The 17,100-nt window shown below is 39.5% G+C and overlaps 1 protein-coding gene across 1 annotated transcript in view; it reads right to left on the reverse strand.

The window, feature by feature from the left end:
* Positions 1 to 17,100, reverse strand: part of pknox2 (pbx/knotted 1 homeobox 2) — a 354,581-nt gene that overhangs the window by 45,748 nt on the left and 291,733 nt on the right. Inside the window, exons 13-14 of the mRNA XM_061896425.1 lie at positions 2,656 to 2,815; positions 2,336 to 2,528 (exon numbers count right to left, since the gene is read on the reverse strand). Coding sequence (XP_061752409.1) covers positions 2,336 to 2,528; positions 2,656 to 2,815 — 353 coding nt within the window. The remainder of the gene's footprint in view (positions 1 to 2,335; positions 2,529 to 2,655; positions 2,816 to 17,100) is intronic.

Here is a 17,100-nt window from a genome sequence, read left to right on the forward strand (position 1 = left end):
AGATTTGTCTTGATTTTTTTTTTTAATTAATCTTGTTTTGGAATTTTTAGAAAGCACTCGGCCAGTCTTAATTCAAATAAATAAAATGTGAGCAAAACCTAAGAGTTAAGGTTTTACCCAAAGCAGCAATCATAAATGAAGCTTTGATTGATTGATTGATTGATACTTTTATTAGTAGATTGCACAGTACAGTACATATTCCGTACAATTGACCACTAAATGGTAACACCCGAATAAGTTTTTCAACTTGTTTAAGTCAGGGTCCACGTTAATCAATTCAGCACATACACAATGTTGACATTATATTTTGATAAAGACGGGGTAAAACACACCTACTAACAGCGCCACAACAACAAGGCAACCAACATGGCTGTAGACACGAAGTTAAACGATGAAATGCAACTTTAGAAAAACGGGAGAGTCTTGACACCAATTACCTTGACGCAGCAACGTACAAAAAAGCTGTAGACCTCCATGCTTTTCCAAGTTTCCATCTGTTTTGTCGCATAGAATGACGTCTGGAGCACATGATAGTTTAATAAATCTGGGGACTTCACAGATGGATAGTCCTTGATATCACTCAAGAAATCTTTTTTTGATTATGTATAGGAATCGAATCTATTGCATAATTAATTCTTTGATCGAATCTGCTTTTAGTGGTAAGATCTAGGCCCCTTGCCTACTCAGAATTTTTGCACAGTAGCTATTAGGGCTGTGAATCTTTGGGTGTCCCACGATTCAATTCAATATCGATTCTTGGGGTCACGATTCGATAATGTATCGATTTTTTTGTTTTGATTCGATTTTCGATTCGAAAACGATATTTTTCTGATTCAAAACGATTCTGTTTTCATTCAATACATAGGATTTCAGCAGGATCTACCCCAGTCTGCTGACATGCAAGCAGAGTAGTAGATTTAAAAAAAAAAAGCTTTTATAATTGTAAACGACAATGTTTTATCAACTGATTGCAATAATGTAAATTTGTTTTAACTATTAAACGAACAAAAAATATGACTTATTTTATCTCCGTGAAAATATTGGACACAGTGTGTTGTCAAGTTTATGAGATGCGATGCAAGTGTAAGCCACTGTGACACTATTGTTCTTTTTTTTTATTTTTATAAATGTCTAATGATAATGTCAGTGAGGGATTTTTAATCACTGCTATGCTGAAATTATAATAATATTGATACTGTTGTTGATAATATTCATTTTTGTTTCACTTCTTTTGGTTTGTTCTGTGTCGTGTTTGTGTCTCCTCTCAATTGCTCTGTTTATTGCAGCTCTGAGTGTTGCTGGGTCAGGTTTGGTTTTGGAATTGGATTGCATTGTTATGGTATTGCTGTGTATTGTTTTGTTGGATTGATTAAAAAAAACAAAAAAAACATTAAATTAAAAAAAAAAAAAAAAAAAATTTTAAATGAGAATTGATTCAGAATCACACAACGTACTCGAACCGATTTTTTCCCACACCCCTAGTAGCTATGTCGATTTGGAGCAGGGGTCGGGAACCTTTTTGGCTGAGAGAGCCATACAAGCCAAATATTTTAAAAAGTATTTCCGTGAGAGCCATACAACTTTTTTTACTTTTTTTTTTTTAAGACTGAATATGCGTATATGCGTGCATTTTTAAGAAAGACCAACATTTTTAGAGTATAATAAGTCTCTTATTCTTTTTAATAACTTTGTTATTCCGAGGCTAGCCAAAAATAAATAAAATACTTCTTACCATTAATGCGACTTCTTGAACAGGTACGGTAAAAACCGGATGGATGGATGAAAATGCATGTGAATGTTTTATATTTTGAACGTTATTTTCAATACTGTGATTACCAGCGGATTTATTCATTACTTATCGTGTTAAGCAATGTCAGCTAAAATGTATCTGAGAGCCAGGAGCAGTCATCAAAAGAGCCACATCTGGCTCTAGAGCCATAGGTTCCCTACCCCTGATTTGGAGGCACACCACTTCGATTACTTCCATTCAAAAATCATGTGACAGAATACAACCTACACAGCGAAACAATTCTTGTCCTCTTTGTGTAAAGGATAAATACTTTGGATAGTGCACCAGGCCCTCAGACTACACCCGCCATTTGTAAGTCTATGAGCATGACTGGACGAGACAAACTGAACAGTCCGGTTCCGGTCGATCCAATGCCGTTAGAATACACTAACTTTGTTGGACGAGAATATTCACAGCCATTACTTTCTCTATGCAACATTTTCAGAGTAAATTCTTACACGGTCATAGAGGACACCGTGTTCTTGGAATTAATAATGATGAATCCAGGGTAAATGATTAGGGACAAAAGCAACAACATATGCTCACCGAGGGACACTTCGCGGGCAAAGGCCATGGAAACCAGCAGCAGTGGGAGGCCGACAGACACATATTTGATGACCTTGTCCAGAGGAAGCTCCAACTCCAGGTGGCTAAGACGGTTTAGGGCGGGATTGTCCTGTAGCAGGGCATCGGATAGCAAAGCCTTTGCTGCTGCCTTGGCAATCGACATTTTGAGTACCTAAAATATGTCACAGAACAAATGCACTGCTTAGAGAAACGAAAAAGTCTGCGTCATAATCTAGAAACATCCATCGCAAATGACAAAACCTACACATAAAGAAAGGCAATTTCAACACAGCACCCACCTTACTGGATTGGATGTCTTCCAGCCTGCAGCAGTCACACCGAGAGAAAAAGTGTCCGTAGAGATGTGGAGGTTCACACAGTGTTGGAAAGTGCCTTATGCATTCAGGGTGTGTTTCAGCCAATGAGAGGTTGGATTTGGGTGGAACCAGAGTTCCGCGTTAGGTCCGGGCCTAATTACAGAGAGGACTTTTGGAAGCATGCAGCTGCCCTGACGGCACTGACTTCTGCAGACCTCCTGTGCAGAACACCAGGACCAGCAATTATGTGTGTGTGTGTGTGTGTGTGTGTGTGTGTGTGTGTGTGTGTGTGTGTGTGTGTGTGTGTGTGTGTGTGTGTGTGTGTGTGTGTGTGTGTGTGTGTGTGTGTGTGCGTGTGTGTGTGTGTGTGTGTGTGTGGCTAATTCAGAGTGGTTTTTTGAGGCTCTGTCATTTGTGAGGCTATTTTCGTCACATTGAGAGCTACTGTTACCATTTGTTTTGAAACATTTATTTTTCATTTTTGTTTCTTAAGAAAACTAAGATGTATTCTTTTTGACTGAGTAGATATGACAAGCACAAAGGAACATTTTCGAACGATGCACGCCGGGAGAGCGTGACAAATGGACAACAAAATTTGTCCTGACAAGAATGCTCACTGTTTGTTCAAACCCTGAAATCAGAAGCTGCGAGTTCCCTTAAATAAAAGGCTACATTAACCCTTAAGAAGTCGTAGTCCTTTACGCTTGATTCAAAATGGAGGATGTCTTGCACAGGCCAAGTGGAACACAGAGGACACATTTCTAGTATTTTTATTCTTTTAAACACTACATTTTTAAGACAAAGATGTGCATGGGCGTAGCAACAAATTCAAAGCCCCCATACACAACACTCCCAAAAGACCCACCGTCCCACCTAAAACCCAACATTGCCACCCCTTACACACACAAACTTGTATGTACAAACCCCGTTTCCATGTGAGTTGGGAAATTGGGTTAGATGTAAATATAAACGAAATACAATGATTTGCAAATCCTTTTCAACTCATATTCAGTTGAATGCACTACAAAGACAACATATTTGATGTTCAAACTCATAAACTTTAGGTTTTTTTTGCAAATAATAATTAACCTAGAATTTCACGGCTGCAACACATGCCAAAGTAGTTGGGAAAGGGCATGTTCAGCACTGTGTTACATCACCTTTTCTTTTAACAACACTCAATAAATGTTTGGGAACTGAGGAAACTAAATGTTGAAGCTTTGAAAGTGGAATTCTTTCCTATTCTTGTTTTATGTAGAGCTTCAGTCGTTCAACAGTCCGGGGTCTCCGCTGTCGTATTTTACGCTTAATAATGCTCCATACATTTTCGATGGGAGACAGGTCTAGACTGCAGGCGGGCCAGGAAAGTACCTGCACTCTTTTTTACAAAGCCACGCTGTTGTAACATGTGGCCTGGCATTGTCTTGCTGAAATAAACAGGGGCAATCATGGTAACATTGCTTGGATTACAACATATGTTGCTCCAAAACCTGTATGGACCATTCAGCATTAATGGTGCCTTCACAAATGTGTAAGTTACCTATGCCTTGGGCACTAATACACCCCCATACCATCACAGATGCTGGCTTTTGAACTTTGCACCTATAACAATCCGGATGGTTATTTTCCTCTTTGTTCCGGAGGACACCACGTCCACAGTTTCCAAATATAATTTGAAATGTGGACTAGTCAGATTACAGAACACTTTTCCACTTTGCATCAGTCCATCTTAGATGAGCTCAGGCCCAGCGAAGCCGGCGGCGTTTCTGGGTGTTGTTGATAAATGGGTTTTGCTTTGCATAGTAGAGTTCTAACTTGCATTTACAGATGTAGCGACCAACTATAGATATTGACAGTGGTTTTCTGAAGTGTTCCTGAGCCCATGTGGTGATATCCTTTACACACTGATGTTGGTTCTTGATGCAGTACCGCCTGAGGGATCAAAGGTCCGTTATATCGTCGCTTACGTGCAGTGATTTCTCCAGATTCTCTGAACCTTTTGATGATTTTACGGACCGTAGATTGTAAAATCCCTAAATTCCTTGCAATAGCTCGTTGAGAAATGTTGTTCTAAAACTGTTCGACAATTTGCTTACAAAGTGGTGACTCTCAACCCATCCTTGTTTGTGAATTACTTAGCATTTCATGGAAGCTGTTTTTATACCCAATCATGGCACCCACATGTTCCCAATTAGCCTGCACATCTGTGGGATGTTCCAAATAAGTGTTTGATGAGCATTCTTCAACTTTATCAGTATTTATTGCCACCTTTCCCAACTTCTTTGTCAAGTGTTGCTGGCTCAAATTCTAAAGTTAATGATTATTTGCAAAAAAAAAAAAATGCTTATCAGTTTGAACATCAAATATGTTGTCTTTGTAGCATATTCATTTGAATATGGGTTGAAAAGGATTTGCAAATCATTGTATTCCGTTTATATTTACATCAAACACAATTTCCCAACTCATATGGAAACGGGGTTTGTAGAAATACTTGAAAATATATGCACCCCCCGCTATGCCCTCTCCACCCTGCCAACCTCAACCCCGCCCCCGCCAACACCTCCCGAATTCGGAGGTCTCAAGGTTGGCAAGTGTGCATTATTATGATATTACTTCCCAACATTACTGTATTTGTTTGTACGACAAGATCTTGTATTGTTTTAGAAGTGTGTTTTTCTTATTAAAAAGCGTGGTGCATGTTAAAATTCTGATGTTTTTTTGGGGGTGCGCAGAATTTTTTTTCATGAAGAACAACGGGAGTCGAGATTAATTTTGGGTTACAATATCGTTCACAGAACCAATTAAACTCTTAAAGCTATTGCAGTGGTTCTTAACCTTTTTGGAGGTATTGAACCCCTTAAGTTTCATATGCACATTCACCGAACCCTTCTTAGTGAAAAATAAAATGTTTTGTTTTTCAAATTCAAGACAAACTTATGCGTTTTCAGTAACACTTTAGTATGGAGAACATATTCTAAGTAACAAAGACTCAAGTTGGAGTTTTTTGGACACTAGGGGAACATATTCTAAGTAACAAAGACTTAATTTAGAGTTATTTGGTTAGGGTTAGAGGGTTAGGATTATAATAAGTCCATGCCGCATTAATAAGTACTTAATAATGACTAGTTAAGAGCCAATATGTTACTAATGTGCATGTTAATAAGCAACTAATTATTGGTGAATATGTTCCCCATACTAAAGTGTTACCATGTTTTTTTTACTGGTGCACAAAATGAACCGTGTACTAACATCACCTTGTTCAAAGAACAAAATCAACACTAAACTCACACTAGACTGCATAAACACACAACAAATTACACACATAGGGCCCTATGTTTTTTGCTTCGTCTTAAAAAGTGCCCTCTGCCTGTGTGTGTTTTTTTTGTTGTTGTTTTTTTCTTCAAACAACATTAATAAATTCCTGTTATGGGTGTAAAAAACAAAACAAAACAAAAAAACAGCAGTAAAAAAACTCCACGTTTTCTTGTAATATTGGGTTGTTTGAGCCTGCTCTTGGCTTCACGGTGGCAGAGGGGTTAGTGCGTCTGCCTCACAATACGAAGGTCCTGCAGTTCTGGGTTCAAATCCAGGCTCGGGATCTTTCTGTGTGGAGTTTGCATGTTCTCCCCGTGAATGCGTGGGTTCCCTAAATTGGCCCTAGTGTGTGAATGTGAGTGTGAATATTGTCTGTCTATCTGTGTTGGCCCTGCGATGAGGTGGCGACTTGTCCAGGGTGTACCCCGCCTTCCGCCCGATTGAAGCTGAGATAGGCGCCAGCGCCCCCCGCGACCCCAAAAAAAAAAAAGGGAATAAGTGGTAGAAAATGGATGGATGGAGCCTGCTCTTCCACCAGAGAGAGAGAGAGAGAGAGTGAGTGAGTGAGAGAGAGGAGAGAGAGCCAACTGCGCCTGAGGAGACGTGACAGTGGAGCAACTTGAACCTGTGAGTTATGGTCTAGTCGCCGTCCACTTATTCAGCATCTAATATGGGTAATATTTCAGAAAAACGCTGTATTATTCTCAAAGGGGGGGGGGGGGGGGGTAAAGGAGACGGATTCTAGGGGCCCATGATGGATGGGGGCCCAGAGAGGCCCCTAATGATGGTGAAATTATAATACAGATAAAGTAATGACCCTAAGTTATTAACTAACATATAATCACACATGTTTTATTTTCCTTGTCCTGGTAACAATACCTTTATTTGTTTTGGAAGCATCAACCCCTGCAGGGCCCTCCCTTCCCCCCCTCTATTTACTTAAAATGGTTCAGTCCGACTGGATCAGCTGCAGGTAGCTCACCTGTGATTTGTCACAGACAGCGCCACAGCGGGCAAAGCCGAGGATACAGCAGTATGCCTCAAAAATCAGGCAGCCAAAAAAGAAAGGAAAAGAAAATAAGAGAGGAGAAGGAGTTGAAGGGTCGACAATATGTCACTCAATATTTCCCAAAAAAGGTGGGTTTATTAATTGTGGTGGAAAGTTATGCATATTAACTTTGTCCCTGTCTGTGGTAATAAGCTAGCTCACTTTTCTCACCATGTTAGCTCAAGAAAACTTGGATTTTTACATTTTACTTCTATATTAGTTAAATAATCAATCCAGTCAAACATTTATCAAGCTGTTCTTATTCAATAATAGTTGATCTCCCCTCTGTCAAAATGATGCCTCATTCTGAACAGAGTCAACTGCACCAGAAGAAGCAGCAGCAGCAGCAGCAGCAGCAGCTGTCTGTCAGCCCCCAACTCCCCCTACCCCTGAATCAGCCCCAGTGCCCCCACATGAGGAAGGAGGTGAGCAGCTGTGTGTGTTGAAATAATAATAATACTAATATAATACAAAATATAATACATTTTACTACAGTCTCAAAACAATACAAAGATGACTGTAATTCATTAATTAAAATGAATTAAATAAGTCATTTTGAACAATTTTAATGGTTTAATAAGCATAAACCCTTTTATATGTAAAATAGCATCAAAAAATGTTGCCGCTGTGTTGGGGGCCCTGTAAAGATTCTTTTCATGGGGCCCAAAATCCCTAGCGGCGCCCCTGATTATTCTATTATTCAATGTGTCAGCTTCTGTTTTTGCCGGACGTCGGAGCACAGCGCATCAATTGAGCACGGCACATCAATTGAGCAAAGAGCAGAAAGGACTGTGCGGGACAGGAAGTAGTGTACAAAATACAAAATAAAACACAAGGTTAATTTTCTAAATAAAATGCACTGTGTTTACGGCATATCACATTCCTCTCACAGTAGAGGTTTAGATATAAAGTTGTATTGCGTTTCAGTTGTTTAGTCTGAGCATTAAGTGAGAAAGACCATAAGTTACAACTTGATAGTGTTTTCATCAAGTTAAGGGAAGAAGGACAGATTTTCACATTGATGTTATTTCCATTTGGGTATTTATTTTTGTATTTTTTTTCAAAGTTCATGTTGCACTGTTCAATATCAAAGTGCTTATCTTTAACAATAAATAGCCTAATAATAAACCCGTTTTTTGTGGCTTTTCATGTCTTCCAAGCCTATGATAATGTGAATTAACTAATTATGACAATAATTTGTTGACACAAAAGAAATGGCAATCACTTTGACCTACAAAGGAAACACAGCTAAGTAGTTAGCTTCCTATTAGCAAATTTCATTTTCCATTAATTTCCATATTGTGTAAAGGACCAAAAAAAAATGTCCTGCCCTTTTCTGACTTTGAGCCCCTGCACCTCTATAATCATGTGCACGTCCCTGATTACACACCTGCAAATCAGTGTGACTTCTGTTATTGACGTACCCGTAATACGCCGATAGGGAGAAGTTTTTATTGAGAAGATGAGTAGGTTGTGTTTTGACCTCTGCCGAACCCCTGAGGCTGACTCACCGACCCCCTAGGGTTCGATCGAACCCAGGTTAAGAACCACTGAGCTATAGGTACCACCCTTGTAAATCCTACACACACAGTTCACACACTAAGAGTTCTGACTTATTCCTGTTCGCCCAACACATTTAACCTGACTCTCGCCAGATCCTTGTAGTTCGTTGAGCTCCACATAAGGATCTGGGCTCGAGGGCATTGCAAACTCCTTCAAAATAGTAAAAAATGATTAACCAATCAGGATCCCCCGGCGGGATTTCATAGATGTGAGGTAGCGCCGAAGCGACTGTTTGATTCAAACAACAAAACAACATTGTGCATATTTTCTTTGCACAATCGATCGTCTACTGACATTGAAGTTCGCTCTGTCATTATCCAATACGTCTGCTGTTCTGTTTTTGGATTTCCAGGCGCTGCTCTCATCAGCGTCACGGCTTGATTTGGATGTGAGTGGTTGAGGTAGCATGTCATTCAAGATAACGGAGAAGTGGTTTATCCAATCACATACAATGTTTTTTTTACAAGGCCCCGCCTTCTGAAATACATCTCCTATTGAGAAGTCCCAGATCCTTGTGTGGAGCTCAGCGAACTAAAATGATCTGACGAGAGTCAGGTTACAACACATTAGACATGCACCTGCTCAGTGGCGCTGAGATCGGTCGGTCGTGAGTTCAAACCCTCCTTGCCATTGCAGATATGGAAAAAATACTTCAGTTCCATTGTACTACGATTGCGCTAATAAGGTTTTTCAATCTAAAATACACTTGGGGTGGGCGATGTGGAATATAACCTTTATTACCATATACTGAATATTGCGGCCTCCTGCGATAACGATATATTATTTAGCGTACAAATGATGATAGAACCATTACAAAATGGGTTACAAGGTTTCCTAATTTGGCTAGCTTATGTTGAAACAAAAACTGTAAAAATGGGACCCGTTACCTCCCTGCTTGGCACTCAGCATCAAGGGTTGGAATTGGGGGTTAAATCACAGCTGCTGCTCACTGCTCCCCTCACATCCCATGGGGTGAAAACGAGGATGGGTCAAATGCAGAAGACAAATTTCACCACACCTAATTTGTGTGTGACTATCGTTGGTACTTCAACTTTAATTACCCTCTCTGAAAAATGTGGAATATTCCACAGGTCACATAACTCGCAGGCTGCGGGAAGACCCAAAGAAAATCAACTGTTTTTTTTTCTGTATATTCCATAATATTTCAACCATGACTGATTAGGTAGGCTGCGAGTAAATATCAGCACATTCCCAAAATGTTTTTTTTTCATGCTATATATATATATATTTTTTTTTTACTATTTATTTTTTAGGTTCAGTTGTTTTTGCAAATGATATGCGTAACACTCACTCCTGGTGCTCAAATGAGTCATTTCATTCCGTTGGAATGTTATACAAAAATAAAATAAAGTTGCCTGAGATGGCAAATGCATATTTTGGGTGATTCTAAGTGTGCTTCATCACATTTAGAGCTGACAAAAGACAGACGTTGACATTTATTTTGGGAGTTAACACAAATAAATGGCAGTGATTCAGTAGAAAGCCCCATCTATTCACATATCATATCTGAAAGTACAGTAAAAAAAGTATTTAGTTCATTTATTAACATGTTTGCTATTGAGATGTTGTTATTATTATTTTCAGACTTTGCATTGCCATTTTAAAGCTAAAAGCTTCATGTGACGCATACTTTTTTATGAATTAGTTTGTTTACAAAGTGTAGTAAGTATAGTTTCAAAGCATTACAACTGTTAGACAGGTTTAAAACAACCTTTTATGGCAAAAAAAAGAAGCTTTTCCTGGTATGGTCACATGACAGTCACATGATCTAAAGTGTTTCTTTGATGACTTCCAGGGACACTGAAGAATATATTCTAAAGAAGTGAAGTGAATTATATTTATTAAGCGCTTTTCTCTAGTGACTTAAAGCGCTTTACATAGTGAAACCCAATATATAAGTACATTTTTTTTTTGTTTTTATTAAACTAGTGTGGGTGGCACTGGGAGCAGGTGGGTAAAGTGTCTTGCCCAAGGACACAACGGTAGTGACTAGGATGGCGGAAGCGAGGATCGAACCTGGAACCCTCAAGTTGCTGGCACGGCCACTCTACCAACCGAGCTGTACCGCGAGTAGGACATTCCTGTGAAAGGGTCAAAATACACAGTTGGCATCAGTACTTTTACACATTTTAATGATTTCAATTGGTCTATTGAAACACAGTAGATGATGACAATTAGTGTACAAATGAAAAAAAAAATTAAAAAGGCTATCACTTGTTCTGGAAGATTCATTTTTTTAAAAAGCAATGGAGAAAATAAGCGATCAAGCAACTTCACAATCACCACTCAGAACATTAAATATAACAGATGTTTTTTCTTCACAATAAAAATGTCCGAATCCTGTTTGAGTACAAAACAGTGGAAAATTGTTTCCCCGCGTGTTCAAAATGTTCACATAAAATCTCTGCTTTGTGTCTTTTTCAAATCTCATCTCCTTCAAAATTTTTGTCCTCCTTTAGAAAAGTTGACGTTGGCTTATCTGTTCCAAAGTCATCGTCTGTTGAAAAGCGTTATTCATCACACTCCTTCGTCGTCCAACATGACAACAACTATCAGGCGGTAAAGGAATGAACACAGACAGGAAGAGCCGCCATTGTCTTTGTTGGTGCCTGAAAAACAAAACAAAATATACAAACTTTCAATATGGCCCTGCGATGAGATGGCGACTTGTCCAGGGTGTACCCCACCTTCCGCCCGATTGTAGCTGAGAAAGGCACCAGTGCCCCCCGCAACCGCAAAGGGAATAAGCGGTAGAGAATGGATGGAAATCTACAAACATTCTTTTTTTTTAATAATGGAGGACAGAAAGGAAGATTATTCCTAGTTCATTCCTGCGAAAGTATCTCAGATACGTTGAAACATGACACGTTTTAGTTCCACCCGAACACCCTTAGACTCAAAAGTATTGTGCAGACTTCAAGTGGAAAATCGAGTATTTCAAAAAGCGTTTCTATAAATTTGCACCTTAGTTAACGGTCCAATGTTTTTATGGTTGATTTATTGTAAAAGAGTCAGAATGTCCAAAAAAATAAACAAGAGTTATAAACCAATTTGCTTGTTGTGTCGAAGATTTAAAAAAAAAACAAGTAGTATCATACTTGTTTTTTTTGCTCACGTCCGACCAATAGAAATATCATTGTCCTATAAAGTCAGTGAAACCTTGGATGTACACAGAACAAGAATTATGATGAACATCTTGAACTTTATTTTTTCCTTTTTTTTTAATTTTTATTGAGACAAAGATTATTTCTGTATTTAAAGGCCTACTGAAACCCACTACTACCGACCACGCAGTCAAATAGTTTATATATCAATGAAGAAATATTAACATTGCAACACATGCCAATACGGCCTTTTTAGTTTACTAAGTTACAATTTTAAATTTCCCGCAGAGTTTCTTGTTGAAAACGTCGCTGAATGTACGCGTGCGCATGACGTCACGGACTGTCAGGAAATATTAGTTCAGCACCACTTATGGCTAAAAGTTGTCTCTTTTCATCACATAATTACTCAATAATTTGGAGATACGTGTTGTGGTAAGAAGTGACGGCGTGGCGCAGTGGTAGAGTGGCCGTGCGCAACCCGAGGGTCCCTGGTTCAATCCCCACCTAGTACCAACCTCGTCACGTCCGTTGTGTCCTGAGCAAGACACTTCACCCTTGCTCCTGATGGGTGCTGGTTAGCGCCTTGCATGGCAGCTCCCTCCATCAGTGTGTGAATGGGTAAATGTGGAAGTAGTGTCAAAGCGCTTTGAGTACCTTGAGGGTAGAAAAGTGCTATACAAGTGCAACCCATTTATCTTTTAAGTATTTTTTTCTGTTATATTTTAGCTGCACATATGCCAACATTAGCCCTGTTGTAATGTCATAAGTGACTGTCAAATGTGCATCTTTTGTACAGTAGGGAAGATATTTATATGGCCCCATTCCTGGGTGGAGGAGTTATTAATTTTGCAATGCAGTCTGTTGAAAATTATGGAAAGCGCCACTCTATCTACGAGCTGACGCTGTGGTCAATGTTGGAATTGCCACAAAACACTCAACTGCCATTTGGCGGATAAAATGCAGTCTCTAATTAGTCATGTTTCATGTGTCAGGTACAACGCAACAGATGGGGCCATATGAGTCCCTACTGTATGTAGTTTATTAATGAATAAATGTTCTGTATTTATATAGCGCTTTACTCTACCTTGGACAGGTGTCGCAACCCAAAATGTTGAAAGAGCCATATTGTACCAAAAATACAGAAACAAATCCGTCTGGAGCCGCAAAAAAATAAAAGCCATATTACATACAGATAGTGTGTCATGAGATATAAATTGAATTATGAGGACTTAAAGGAAATTAAATGACTTCAAATATACCTACAAATGAGGCATAATGATGCAATATGTACATACAGTTAGCCTGAATAGCATGTTAACATCGATTAGCTTGCAGTCATGCAGTAACCAAATATGTCTGATTAGCACTCCACACAAGTCAATAACATTAACAAAACTCACATTTGTGCATTCATGCACACCGTTATAAGTTTGGTGGACAAAATGAGACAGAAAAAGAAGTGGCATAAAAAACGTCTTAGAAAGTCGGAGAAAGTTATACATGTAAACAAACTACGGTGAGTTCAAAGACCGCCAAAATTAGTAGGACAAAAACGGCGCTCGCCAAATTTTCGAATCAGTGAAGCATTTTTAATACAAACAGTGTGCTTTATAACAATTAGGGAGGTTTGTGTCATGTTTGTTCTCCCACAGAAATCATATTAAAACAAAAATTGTTTTTTTCCTCTCATCTTTTTCCATTTTTCATATATTCTTGAAAAAGCTCCAGAGAGCCACGAGGGCGGCGCTAAAGAGCCCCGGTCTAGGATGATACCCATAGCGCCTTACATTATACATGACAGGGGACGGGGCTGCGGAGCTAGCACTGAGCGCTGGGACGGAGAGGCTCCGCAGTGTCTTGGCTGGGTGAGCAGGTGTCGGACACCTCAGTCACCTTGGACGTATCCTCGCTCATCCATGCGGACTGGACACTGGCCGAGAGTGGAGTCGGCTGTCTTGGTGGCTTTGTTGGGTCTGCTTCTGTCTCTGGCCATGCTCCCTCCTCCCCTGCGGACGATGGCGTGGAACACCGCAGAGGCCACCACAGTGGATATGTTTCTTTTGCTTTTTATTCATAGCTGTATGTAGAAGTGTCTGCTTGTATATGCTGCTTTAATGTCTTTAATGTCCTCTGTGGTCTTTGATGTTTGATGTTTCCCTCTTACACACATGTAAGAGGGATGTGTACTATGGCTATGAGTTGTTCTTTTCCCTTGGCCTCACTCCAGGGCCCAGGCTAAGACCGATTTTTTTAATTTTATTTTAATCTTCTATTTCCACCCCCCCACCTTTGTTTACCTGTATGTCATCTTTTTTGTAAGGGGCGCTGGAAGCCGGCAGACCCGTCAGTGATCCTGTTCTGTCTCCCTGTAATGTTTGTCTAATCTTGAATGGGATTGTGCTGAAAATTGTAATTTTCCTGAAGGAACTCTCCTGACGGAATAAATAAAGTACTATCTAATCTAATCTAATCTAATCTAATCTAATCTAATGACATTAACCCTTTCACACACTGATGGCGGAAGCTAACAACTAACTAAGAACCATGGATCAGGAGCAAGGGCGAAGTGTCTTGCTCAATGACACAACGGCTGTGACTGGGATGGCGGAAGCTGGAACTGAACCTGGAATCCTCAAGTTGCTACTAAATAAATTACAAGTTACCCATCAGTTACTCAGTACTAGTATTTTTTTTCATTACACACTGAACTCAATTTAATGGAAATCTGAATTGATGTTTGTTACACTCTGTGTGTTACAATAAACCAACCTTAAAAGTGATGCACTGTTCATATCTTTGTAAGAGGGTAAACTTACAAATATTCATTTGTCGTAAATATTAAAAACATCTAATCATCAACTTTGTTACTGTGCTTGTCAAAAAAGTCAAGCAAAACATTTCCAGAAAAGTTGCTGATGAACTCTCCCAAAAGGTCAAGTTTTGTAGCCAACATTGGTACTGATTCTGTAAAGCTAAAGCCAGAATAAAAAGCCTCGATGTTCTAAAGCAGGGCTTTCGAAAATATTTCCAAGGACAAATCAAAATATGGGCAATTGCGCATTTTTGATATTTAAAATTGATATAAACGGGCTTGCATTTGAGCTTTGTGGCACAGCATATTATCACCATCATGATACAGTCTGACAGGGGCGTGAATAAAAGTATGTCTGGGGATAAAACATGTGATTAATCACAAAATAATCACATTAATCATTTATCTAATTTATTCCTGTGATCCTTTACTTTAACGGTTAAAGTAAAGGATGTGTCTTGTTATGCGATCAGTGATCAAGGGATTTTTTTGGGCGATTCATTGGAATGCATATGAATCAGAATTGTGTGATTAATCAGATTAAAAGCTCAATTGTTTGACAGCATTCTGTTTTGATCGTCTGTTAGTTGTCAGAAAGTAGATATGATAGCATCCTGCATCTTAGCTTATCCGTGACAAAGTGTTATTATTATTTTTGTCTTATTCGTATCAACTTTTCCCCTTCATTTGTGTTTGTTTTTGTCAAAGAAAGGCCCCGTTTACATCCATCCATCCATGCAATTTCTAGCACATGTCCCTTTTGGGGTCACGGGTGGTGCTGGAGCCTATCTCAGTTGCATTCGTGCGGAAGGCGATGTACACCCTGGACAAGTCGCCACATCATCAGATAGACAACATTCACACTGACTTTCACACACTGCACACCAAATCTGGTTGGTTTTTTTTGCCAATGTAAACGCTTCAAAGCACTTTTTGCATCAGATTCGGGCCACATCAGAAATTAGTCGGAATCAACGTCCCCCTCTAAGGTACACGCCTGTGCAATTGCACACTGCTCACGCGTCCTCTGCGCACAGCAAATCTAGGCCACACACAAAATGGAATAAAAAGATAAGGGCATAACAGTGTGCACTTCTGCCGTTGCTCACATGTGCGCCACTGAATGCTCAAGGAGTTTTGGCGTTTGCTCACACGTATGAAAAATTGGTCTAAATCTGATCTTTTTTTTTTTAAATATGTCTTTTACAACAGCTTCAGGCGAGCTACATCATGTGTGTGTGCAGCATGATCACTCTACCTTCTTCCTCCTCCTATAGTTGTTTTCCATCATCTGCCTACTTACTGGACACAACAGTCACAGCACAAACCCACGGACACGCTGATCTGTGTTTTCTCACGTAATAGCGACTTTCTTGTTTATTTATGAAAACCGGTGTTCTGTCAAAATGAGCCGTGCGTAAAAAAAAGCTACCATCCAATTGATTGGGCCTACTGAAATGAGATTTTCTTATTTAAACGGGAATGGCAGGTCCATTCTATGTGTCATACTTGATCATTTCGCGATATTGCTATATTTTTGCTGAAAGGATTTAGTAGAGAGCATCCACGATAAAGTCGCTAATAGAAAAGCCCTGCCTTTACCGGAAGTCGCAGACGATGACGTCACATGTTTGATGGCTCCTCACATATTCACATTGTTTATAATGGGAGCCTCCAACAAAAAGAGCTATTCGGACCGAGAAAGCGACAATTTCCCCCTTAATTTGAGCGAGGATGAAAGATTTGTGAATTAAGATACTGATAGTGAAGGACTACAAAAAAATAAAAAATAAAAAAAGGTGACGGCTGCGGGCGGCGGCAGTGTGAGCGTTTCAGATGTTTTTAGACACATTTACTAGGATAATTCTGGAAGATCCCTTATCTGCTTATTGTTTTAATAGTGTTTTAGTGAGATTGCAAAGTCATACCTTGAGGTCGGATGGCTGCGGTGAACACGCAGTGTCTCAGAGAGAAGCCGAAGAGCCAAGCTCACAGCTGCCTTTTTTGACAGCTGCTGCAGGACGACGAATAATCCACTGATGTCTCCGGTAAGATACATATCACAATTTTCCCATCCAAAAACATGATGGTTGACGTAGAGAAAACATGTTCGTTTGACCGCTCTGCTTCACAACAAACAAAGGAACATTGGCTGTGTCTCGGTGCTAAAGACAGCTGTAATCCACTGCTTTCCACCAACAGCATTGTTCTTTATAGTCTCCATTATTAAATGAACAAATTGGAAAAGATTCAGCAACACAGATGTCCAAAATACTGTGTAATTATGCGGTCAAAGCAGACGACTTTTAGCCGCGAGTGGTGCAGCTTCTAATATTTCCTTACAGTTCGTGACGTCACGCGTACGCGTCATCATTCCGCGACGTTTTCAACAAGAAACTTGCGGGAAATTTAAAATTGCAATTTAGTAAAGTAAAAAGGCCGTATCGGCATGTGTTGCAATGTTAATATTTCATCATTGATATATAAACTATCAGACTGTGTGGTGGGTAGTAGTGGGTTTCAGTAGGCCTTTAAAGAATAATACCTTAAGAGTCCTAATTAAA

The sequence above is a fragment of the Nerophis ophidion genome, linkage group LG04 (genome assembly GCF_033978795.1).
Source record: "Nerophis ophidion isolate RoL-2023_Sa linkage group LG04, RoL_Noph_v1.0, whole genome shotgun sequence".
Lineage (NCBI taxonomy): Eukaryota > Metazoa > Chordata > Actinopteri > Syngnathiformes > Syngnathidae > Nerophis > Nerophis ophidion.